Raw genomic sequence first — 11,209 nt, forward strand, 5'->3', positions numbered from 1 at the left:
CCTGCACACACCTCACCCAACCCTCTGAAAAAAATGTCGTGAGCAGACCAAGCTCCAAGATCCAGCAACTTCCCTGTTTCTTCAGCCTCAGAAAAAGCAGCTGCGCCAGCAGCCCTGGCTCTCCATTCTCAAAAGTGTTGGACTGCAACTCCCATCATTGTCAATGATGGGAGTTGCAGTCCCAAGCCACCTGCAGGGCACGAGGTCGAGGAAGGCTGATTTGCAGTGCAATCCCATACGTACCCCAAGTGAGTTCAGGGGGTCTCATTCCCAAGTGCTTTCACTAACAACCTATATAGAAGCAGGGTATCAGGCGAAGCAAAAAACATCAGTTGCTTTTATAGATTTAAGTGCAGCATATGATACAGTGTGGAGACATGGACTACTTTATAAATTAATACAAGTAACCTCGTGCTGAAAAGCTATCCGACTTATTGATAATATGCTTGCTGGAAGAACTTTCTCTGTGACTATAGGAGAGGATACTAGCGTCCCTAAAATTTTAAACGGACTACCACAAGGCTCGGTTCTTGCACCTCTCCTTTTCAATCTATACATAGCGGACATACAACACACAAAGTCTAGGAAGTTTGGCTACACGGATGATTGGGCTATAGCCACACAACATAAATCCTTTGAGACAACTGAAGATGTCCTCACTTCCAGTCTAGACACACTGGATAAATATTTCTGTAAGTGGAGGTTACAGCCCAATCCAACAAAGACGGAAGTAACATGCTTCCACCTTTGTAATAGATCAGCAGGCAGAGAGCTTAACGTTCAATTTAAGGGAAATCGGCTCAATCACAACATGCATCCCAAATATCTTGGGGTCACACCGATAGGACACTTTCCTATAAAGAACACTTGATGAAGACTGCTGCCAAACTGAGAAGTAGAAATAACATTCTACACAAACTATGCAGCACTAGCTGGGGCTCGACAGCGGATACGCTAAGAACGACCGCACTGTCTGGTTTACTCAGCAGCAGAGTACTGTGCCCCAGTGTGGCTTAATAGTCCGCACACGAGAAAGATCGATACACAACTGCATGAGTCAATGCGTATTGTTAGTGGGATGATACGATCTACTCCCACATACTGGCTGCCTGTTTTGAGCCATATACCACCTCCGGATGCAAGACGAAAGAGCGCCTTGGAGATTATTGACCATCTCCAGCTACCAATATTACATGGCGCAACCTACTTGGAGCAAAACAGGTTAAGATCGAGACATCCAGCCATTTCTACCGCTAAAGCTCTTCTAGATGATTTCAATATCCACAACACGTGGAAACAACATTCGCTAGGAAACTGCCCTCCGCAGCGCCGAAGCTTGCCCCGCATCTTGGAAAAAGCACCTGGATTTGACCAGCCCCGTGCGATATGGACAGCCTTGAACCGAATTCGCACGGGTCATGGTAGATGTGCAGATGCCCTTTACAAATGGGGCAAAACGATGTCACCAAATTGTGATTGTGGGGCTGCAAAACGGTCCATCCTAAAGGAAATCAACCCCGAGTGCTCATTGGAAGGACAGATAATGAAGCTGAAGCTCCAATATTTTGGCCACCTAATGCGAAGAGAAAACTCCCTGGAAAAGACCCTGATGCTGGGAAAGACTGAAGGCCAAAGGAGAAGGGGGCGGCAGAGGATGAGATGGCTGGGTAGCATCACCGATGCAATGAATCTGGACTTGAGCACCCTCCGGGAGAGAGCGCAGGACAGGAGGGCCTGACGGGCTGCGGTCCGTGGGGTCGCGAAGAGTCGGGCACGACTGAACGACTGAACAACAACAACAAAACGAACTATCCAACGTACAGCGAGGGACAAGAGTGCCCAAACCGAGCCTGCCACGGAGACTTTGCTGATGTCCCGGCTGTGACCACTGAAGCAAAAAACTGTGTCTGTCACCTAGGCGCACGTCCGCAATATCCCTGTCTCCATTTTATATTTTGCATTTCGTATTTATTATGCTCTGAAATATTTATTATGCGCTTATGTTTTTACTGTAACGCGATGTAAATGCGCCACACGACAGATAAATAAATAAATAAATAAATAAATCCCAGGCAGGCGGGGATACGCGCGGAGCCCGCACTCCTACCCGGAGCCCGCCCGCTGCGCCCCTCGGGGCTGACAGAGGCGAGCAGACGCGCGCTGCGACGAGGCCTGCGTCGCGAGAGGCAACGCGAGTAGTCTCGCGAGATTCCCCGGTTCTCGCGTGGCACGGCCGAAGGAGCGTTCTTGGGCCAATTCTCGCGAGATCCGGAAGCCCCGCGAAGCGTCGCCGGGCCCTGGCGGCGGCGGCGCCGAGGGGACCATGGGGAGCGGGACGGCGGAGGCCATGGCCCCGAACGGCGGACTCGTCGGGGCTCCCTGAGCCGTTATCCGGCCTCGCTGAGGAGAGCGGCTTTCTCCCCTCCCCTCCTGGGAGATGGAGGCGAAGCGGAAGGAGACGCGCAAGTCGTTGCGGATCAAAGTCATCTCCATGGGCAACGCGGAGGTGGGCAAGGTAAGAGGAGGGGCAGGGGCAGGAGAAGAGGTTGTGAATGACAAGCCGGACGACCAATCAGGCGCCGTTATGGCCGTTGAGGTGTGTTAGTTTGTAGAGTGAGGCGATGTGCGCCAGTTGTGTGGCCAACCGCAAAGGCTTCTGGGAAGGGAAATGGTCAAGATGGAACTTTAAAATGTATCTCTTTATTATATTTCTATCCTGCCTTTTTTTCCCCCCAAGGAGCTTTGTTGTTGTTCAGTCGTGTCCGACTCTTCGTGACCCCACGGACTGTAGCACGCCAGGCCCTCCTGTCCTGCGCTCTCTCCCGGAGCGTGCTCAAGCCTCAACTCCAGATTCATTGCATCGGTGCTGCTATCCAGCCATCTCATCCTCTGCCGTCCCCTTCTCCTTTTGCCTTCAGTCTTTCCCAGCATCAGTGACTTTTCCAGTGACTTTTCTCTTCGCATTAGGAGGCCAAAATATTTGAGCTTCAGCTTCAGTATCTGTCCTTCCAGTGAGCACTCAGGGTTGATTTCCTTTAGGATGGACTGATTTGGCCTCCTTGCAGTCCAGGGGACTCATAGGAGTCTTCTCCAGCACCACAGTTCGAAAACATCAATGCTTCGGCGCTCAGCCTTCCTTATAGTCCAGCTCTCACAGCCATACATTGCTACTGGGAAAACCATAGCTTTGATTATATGAATCTTTGTCGGCAAGGTGTTGTCTCTGCTTCTTACTATGCTGTCTAGGTTTGCCATAGCTTTCCTCCCAAGGAGCAAGCGTCTTTTAATTTCATGGCTACAGTCACTGTCTGCGGTGATCTTGGAGCCCAAGAAAGTAAAATTTGTCTGTGAATGTCTGTAATATGCTGTATACACTGATGGCACTGTATGTAAAAACAGTTATAAGTTGGGGAAATTATATAAGGGAGCAATCCTATGGCCACTAGTCAGCGGCTAGACGGCCATAGGATATGTGGGTTTCCGGGAACTGACCTCGGAGCCTGTGCTGTGAGGTCAGTTCCCAGAGAACTGAACTTACCCCCCTTCCGTGCCGCCTCTTTGGAGTGCGGAAACGGCCCCATGCTCTGCGCTTGCAAGAGGAGCACAGAGAGGTCAAAACGGGGCATTCCAGGGTGAGGAAGGCGGAAACGCTGGTACGACACATCCTATGTGTTGTCCGGTAGCCTCCTCCCCCACTCCACCTTCCCGCGGCTAGACAGCTGCAAATGCAGAGCACGAGAAGCACAGAGGGAACGATCCCCTCTGTGCTTCTCCTGCCCTGCATTGGAAAGGTGGTCACCTCCGAGTTTGGAGGTGGCCGCCTATCCCCATAGGATTGCGCCCTAAATCTTTGTCAAGATGTAAATTATGGGTCTTTTAAAATACAAAACTCTTAACTGTGTTGAGTTGAAATCAAAATTTACAATTGCTTACTGTATAACATTTATTACTCTCTCACACACACACATACAGCAAACACATATTTTTTAAAAGATGTACATTGCGATTAGCCTTGCAAAGCACATCACATAGAGGGCTGAATAGACAGCTTAGCCAATTTGGTAAAATTCACCATTCTTTTGCTTTTTAGAGCTGCATCATAAAGCGATACTGTGAGAAGAGGTTTGTTCCCAAATACCTTGCAACAATCGGCATTGATTATGGTGTCACCAAGTGAGTACCTTCCTTTCATAGCAAACAGCAATTACACACAGCAGTTTCTGAAAATAGTCTGATGTGGTGAGAACCAAGGCAAAATATATGTATGAGCAAGACAGAAAGACAAGAAGTCATGCTCTGATAGTTCAGTGACTGCAATCATTCATCGTTTTGCTACCATGACATTGGTGAAAGTCACTGCTGTAAATTTGCATGTATATCTGTTGTCATCTCATCGCATATTACATTTTGCACACAAATGTGTCCCTTTAGAAGTCAGGATGCATATGACCTGGAGAATATTTTGAATGTCCAAATAAACACTTACTGTGATACTAGTGAAATCCTCAGTGGAAGGAGAATTTGTAATCTGATTGATTTGGAGTCTCCTTTCACTGATCGCTTATCCAATTACTAATCCTTTTCACAAATTAACCATGGATTTTTTCATGCTGCATATCCACATCAAAGTTCAGCTGTGCTGGTGGATCAACTTTCATGTTGTCATGCTTGCTAATGCCTGTGTCACAAAATAGCTGAACTTGGTGCAAGAGAGAAGGGTATTTGGAATACTTGAATGTTATGGCTGTCTTTCTTTCAGAGTGCAGGTTCGGGACCGAGAAATCAAAGTGAATATCTTTGACATGGCTGGACACCCCTTCTTCTATGAGGTAAGCAAGATGGCAGCACTCTGGTGATGAAGTCAGGACCATAGATCCAGAGATTTCTGGCCTTTGAAATCTTGATGGCTCCATCGTATAGAATGAAGCTAGAATATATGTTAAAATAAACACCTTAATATGCATTTTAATAGTGTTTTATTGTATATTTATTGCCTATTTGTAAATTTTTGATTTATTTATTTATTTCATTTCTATACCGCCCAATAGCTGAAGCTCTCTGGGCGGTTCACAAAAATTAAAACCAAACAACACACAATAAAACAATTTAAAATATATAGAACATTAAAACCACAAAATAACAATACAACCACAATAAAAACCTAGCAGCAGTGCAGGAGTTTAAAATACAGACTTAAAACAGCAAAGCTAAAAATTTAGAAAGCTAAAATGCTAAAATGCCTGGGAAAATAAAAAGGTCTTCACCTGGCGCCAAAAGGAATACAATGTAGGTGCCAGGCGAACCTCACTAGGGAGCTCATTCCAGAGCCGGGGTGCCACAGCAGAAAAAGCCCTCCTCCTAGTAGCCACCCGCGTCACTTCCTTTGGCAGGGCTCACGGAGAAGGGCCGCTGATGATGATCTTAAGGTCCGGGCAGGCACATATGGGAGGAGGCGATCCTTCAGGTAACCTGGCCCCAAGCCGTTAAGGGCTTTGAATGTTAACACCAGCACTTTGAATCGGACCCGGAAATGGACTGGCAGCCAGTGCAGCTGGGAAAGTACTGGCGTAATATGAGCTCGCTGGCCAGTCCCTGTTAACGATCTTGCTGCCCTATTTTGGTTTTTATTCTATATGCCGCCTTGAGAGGGTTTTACCATTAAAGGTGGCCTAAAAGTAATTTTAAAAATAATCTCCTAAGGTCCAAATTGTTGCTCCAGTAAGGTTGATGTGCTATCATCACCTACTATCCATAACATGTGACTACAGTGGAGTACTCAGTTGACCATCCTACATATATAGTAGGACTCCTATAATCTTATACAAGCATAACATGAATTCCATTTTTACCCACATGATTACTGCATCCTCCTGGCTTCTAAAGATGGAAGGGATGGATCACTTCCCTTATCCCAGGGCTCTCTTATGAGAGCCAGTGTAGTGTAGTGGTGAGAGTGACGGACTGGGAGCCGGGAGATCCGGGTTCTAGTCCCCACTTGGCCATGGAAGTTCACTGGGTGACTTTGGGCCAGTCACAGACTCTCAGCCCAACCTACCTCACAGGGTTGTTGTTGTGAGGATACAACGGTGAGGAGGAGGATAATGTAAGCCGCCTTGAGTTCCTTGCGAGAGGGAGAAAGGCGGGGTATAAATGCAATAAATAAATAAATAAAATAAATCCCCTTATTGCATCTATGCCAGGGCAGATTGTATTTCAGTCAGGTGCAATGTACCTGTGCACAGCCAAAACTGCCTCTCCTGATACAGTTCAGATTATAACATTGGTGGTGAATCCTGCAGCAGCATTTGTCTCCTGTGTAGATTATGTCAGATCAGTTGTATATTGGCACCCAAGTGATCAAAAATTTACTCATAGACTCCAGTGCCTGATTTATGGTACTTGTGGTCACTTCTCTTTCCTGCGGCATCTTGTTGGTCCATAATATCCACTTGCTTTGTTTCTGTGCTCTGTTTAAGGTGCGCAATGAGTTTTACAAGGACACCCAGGGTGTAATTCTAGTGTATGATGTTGGGCAGAAGGAATCTTTTGATGCTCTTGACCTGTGGCTTGCTGAGATGAAGCAGGAACTTGGACCACATGGGAACACGGAGAACATTGTCTTTGTGGTTTGTGCCAACAAGGTAACCATTTCTAAGAGGAGTATAAAATGTAGAAAGGTTCTTGCTTGTAACACTGGGCTCTTGTAGAGACTCTCAGATCAGAAAGCAGCGTGGTTTGGAGACATTACTGATGTGAATTATTGGCTTTAAAAAAGGATGAGTAGACAAAGTCATGGAGTACAGGTCAATAACTATTAGCTAGGATCATGCTTTTCTTCCACTTGTGTTTCAGATTGACTGTGCCAAGCTCCGCACTGTGGATGAAAGTGAAGGACGGCTGTGGGCAGAAAGTAGGGGCTTCCTTTATTTTGAGACCTCAGCACAGACTGGTGAGGGAGTCAATGAGATGTTCCAGGTAAAACCTCCTATGTCCTCCTGCATCCCTTTTCCTTGGCTTCCAGTGGATTGTGCCCTGTACACTCTCCTAAATGAATGCTTTGAGGTGGCATTTTTTAGCCTCTGTATTTGAGAGATGCTGCATTTCTGCCCGGCTCACAACCTGGAAGCTGCTAATAAGTGTAGTATTGAAGCAAAGTTTTATTCAGCTGGAAGCTGAACATTCCGAATGAAAAATGTTATTGATGATGTTGATGAAGCTTTGTAGTGACCTGTCTTGGAATTTGAAATGTCCAGAACATAATGCTTGGATGTGTTATGAATTGAATATTGTTAGGTCAGCGTGTGAAACAAGATTTTGCATGTGCTTGGACAAAAAGTAGACTTGAATTTGAACAAGAAATAGATGAAATTTTGATGGGTGGCTGAAACTGATGCAGCAACATGATAATGATTTTCACCCCCTGACTCACTCCTGCGGGCCACACTGGGGTTAAAAGTTCGTGGTTCTCTACCAAACTTTAGCAGCAAACCATTACAGACGGCTGAAAGGGTCAAATTTAGCTTGAGAACAAGCTAAATCTCACTTTGTTAGTGCTCCATAGTGCTAAAAAGGCAGGTTTTTGGCAGCTTATTTTGCCGCTGCCAAATTTGGTGGAATGCAGTGGCCACATATTGTCTACCCCTCTGATGAAGTATGCCAACATTACAAACTGGGAGAGCAGTCTTCAGAAAATATGAGTTGTATGTGTTTTAGAGCTTGCAAATACTAAGCCAATTCCAAATTGTATGGAGGGGAGTTCACCCATCACTAGCACTTAGTAATTTTTCTCAGATTCCAGTAGTTTGGTTAGAAAGTTTTAGTATTTCTATAACTTTGTGCATTTTCTCCCTCTTCCTTTTGAATCCTGTCCATCTTTTAGATTGTAAGCCATTCTGGCAGCAGCTTTTCTGTTGTGACCTTTTTTTAAAAAAAAACCTATAAAGACCTTCATAGCCTAGGACCAACATACCTTCGAGCAGGGTTTCTCAGGTTCAAAGGTGAAGCAGACTCTTTTCAGGATTAAAATTGGCCACACACTTCAGTCTTAACCACATGTTTGGAATGTTTATGGGTAAGAATGGTGTACCTGCGTTGAATCCTAACCACCATATTTCTTCATGAGTCACTGTTGATCTGGGTGGGCATCTTTACTAGAGGGGCTCATTCAGAGACTCAACAGACAGCTTCCTCAAAAGACTTTGCACTGGGAGTGATTGAATGCGTCAATTGCACCCAAAGTCAAGGTGTAGCAGAATTCCACCCACCCACCGGTCATCTTTCTTCTGCACCATTTGAAGGTCTTACGCTTGTAGGATTAAGCATTTAGATCTTCCTCAAGAAAACTAGCTTTTCTCCCTTTTCTCAGCTTTCTGGGCATAAAATAAAAATTGTGGCGCAGTAGGCATATACAAGAATTTGCTAACTTTGCCTTCGGTATGCTTTCAGACTTTCTACTCTGCCATTGTTGATTTGTGTGACAATGGTGGAAAGCGCCCCATGTCCAGCATGAGCATCAGTTTCACCAAAGAGCAAGCGGACACCATCCGGAGAATCCGCAGCAGCAAGGACAGCTGGGACATGCTGGGTGTCAAGCCAGGGGCCACGAGGTAATGGAGTCCCCAGCCTTTAGACAGAAAGTGATCACTGTTGGTGTAGCAGCCAGCAGTGGAGAATTGGGTGGGAGAGGATGGGAAGGGCTTTTGATAGTTTATGGTAAGCAGTAAGGGGGAATGTTTTTTCTGTGTGGAAAGCTTGGCCAGTATATAATGCCTTTCTGCACAACAGACTTGCCAAATATCTCCCTTTGCCAGTGCCCCTACATCTTTTTTGCTTCTAGTGGCTATAGGTGCCCCAGTGCCCATCAGCAACATCGGGTACTCCTAGATGATGCATGTGCACTGACCCCCGTCCAAACCATTGGTTTTGGTCCCGTCCCCCATCCCCCTGCCACCATCATGCTGTGAAGGAAGGGGGTGGGGGTTCTGACAGTACCTTTTAGGACTATGAAGATTGCCATTCTTCTTGAGTTGAAAGACTGAGACGAACGTTACTTGGACTTCCGAATCCTGGATGTATTTGTAGTAGCAGTTGCTTCATCCACCTGTCTGATTGGTAATAATGGAGACCATCCTTTTCTTGCTTGGTTGATTTTATAAACAAAATGACCTGTGCATTCAGAACAATAAGCACAATGGTCAGTAAATTGCACTATTCGGGTAATTTCGGTGCTCTGTTTTGAGTCCTGTGGGCCAGTGGATGGAGCCAGGACATATACCACCTCCTGAAATTGTACTTCATTATTATGCCTGCAATTGTAGTGGCAATTCTTGACGCATGTCTGTCTTGCCCTCCAGGGATGAGGTGAACAAGGCCTATCGGAAGTTGGCAGTGCTGCTCCACCCAGATAAGTGCATGGCTCCTGGCAGTGAGGATGCCTTTAAAGCTGTGGTCAATGCGCGGACTGCCTTGCTCAAAAACATCAAGTAAAATGGGGAGGACGTGGCTTTCCCCAAGAGCAGGTGTTCACAGCCTCCTCATGTCCAGATGAGAGACATCAAGGGTTGCCTTCTGTTTCAAGCAAGGATGGTGAGAGTAAGACCTGGAGGAACTACTGCTGCTGCAACAGGCTCACTGGAGGTTGCCCTTCTGTGATGGATTCCCACGTTCATCTGAATGGCTCAGCAGCTGAAATACCCCTTTCTTTCCCCTGTAGGGAAGTTGGCCTTGGATTAAGATGACTCCAAAATATGTTTCTTCTATGTGGAAAGACATGTTTCTGTGGCGTCCTTGTACTTTGTTAACCCAAATGTGGTGCTTTTCAGTCTGCTCTGATTTATCATTGAGTTGCTCCTCTTGGCTTTTACTCTTTGGCAATTTGCCCTTTCCAGTGGGCCCACTTCCTCAATAAGCAGCCTATGAGGCCTTGCCTTTCCCAGTGCCATGGCTGGCCATGCTGGCCACCAGGTGCCCTTTCCTGGCTCTTATGGTCTCTTACACCGCATGTGCGCGCACGCACGCGCACACGGATAAGTAAACATGGCAGCTGGGACTGGAGCACTGGGAGCCGCTGTCAGATGAATGTGGAGTGGTGGGGAGGTGGGCAGCGCCATTCACCATTTGAGTCCTACTCTCTAGGCATGTTCAAATGTTTTCTGACCTCCCCTGTGGCTTTCTTCTCCACATTAGGGATTCAGTCACTGAGGCTCAGCTCCTAGTTTATATACCAAATGATTCCTAATACAAACTAGCAGACAAGGAAAGCATGTTCAGGTTAGGGGAGGTAGGATTTAAAATCTCACTGGCTGCTTCTCCATTTCTTGATGAGACTAAAATGACAGGAAATATTCTTGGTGTTGATCAAGTATTTCATGGGATTTGTTTTGCTTGAGAGTCATAAAGCAACAGGGTAAATAGTAGCCAGTACATCTGAAGTGCTTCCGGAAACAGGCTTGGCCTGCAGGGTTCCCACCCTCACCTGCCTGCAGCCCAGCCCCTGTCAAAGGTAAAATCCTCTGCTATGGAGTTTCTCTGGAATTGATCTAACTTTGCGTCCTAATGACTGGAAGGAATGGCGTGGGGAGCTGTAGCATCCCCATAATGCTTTGTGGCACTCAGGAGCCCTTCCTGATCACTGCTATGAGATTTCAGAGTATAGTTTGGGAAAAGCAAAACAAATATAAACAGGTGCATGGGGCTGGGTAGGTGAGATGCCAAAAGATCCCTCTTCCCACGGTCAAGAGGTGGGGGGTATGGTAATTTAAAAGCTGGAAAATCTATTTTAGCCTCATCAGGCTAAAAACGTAAGAACTGCTATTTTCAAGATCACTTTCTTAAAGCTAATTAGTGAAATTATATCTCAGTTAAAAGGATACATTTGACTCTGGGAAAATCATGTAGCCAATTTTACTGGAAAACCTGTGTCTATATCTTCTTGGGAACATGTTTTGCCAACGGGCTACTTTGGCAAGCAAAGGGGTGTTGATTCTCCCAGCAAGTCCACACTTCTCCCTGCCTCTCCCCCACCCCCCACATTGCTATCTAGAGCACTTCAAGGTAACATAGCTGGAAATGGAAGAGAGGTAGAGGTGCACGTGGGTAGAGGTGGGATCCCCCTCCTAGCGCTCAATCACTCAAGTCTGTTTCTCTACCCTAAATCTCAATCTCCTAAATTCTCAATTGAGAATTCTAAATTCTCAATCCTCTAAAATAC

General features: G+C 46.2%; 1 protein-coding gene across 1 annotated transcript; it reads left to right on the top strand.

Moving 5' to 3' along the window:
• The first annotated feature begins 2,305 nt into the window (after positions 1 to 2,305).
• DNAJC27 (DnaJ heat shock protein family (Hsp40) member C27) lies at positions 2,306 to 10,932 on the top strand. The gene is made up of 7 exons (XM_084829466.1): positions 2,306 to 2,515; positions 4,091 to 4,173; positions 4,760 to 4,829; positions 6,477 to 6,641; positions 6,853 to 6,975; positions 8,446 to 8,606; positions 9,354 to 10,932. The coding sequence occupies exons 1-7, from the start codon at positions 2,438 to 2,440 to the stop codon at positions 9,484 to 9,486; spliced, it is 813 nt and encodes a 270-aa protein (XP_084685592.1). The 5' UTR covers positions 2,306 to 2,437; the 3' UTR covers positions 9,487 to 10,932.
• Positions 10,933 to 11,209: the final 277 nt, after the last annotated feature.

This window comes from Heloderma suspectum, chromosome 1 (assembly GCF_057233095.1).
Source record: "Heloderma suspectum isolate Gila_16-S chromosome 1, 16-S_ref, whole genome shotgun sequence".
Classification (NCBI taxonomy): domain Eukaryota; kingdom Metazoa; phylum Chordata; class Lepidosauria; order Squamata; family Helodermatidae; genus Heloderma; species Heloderma suspectum.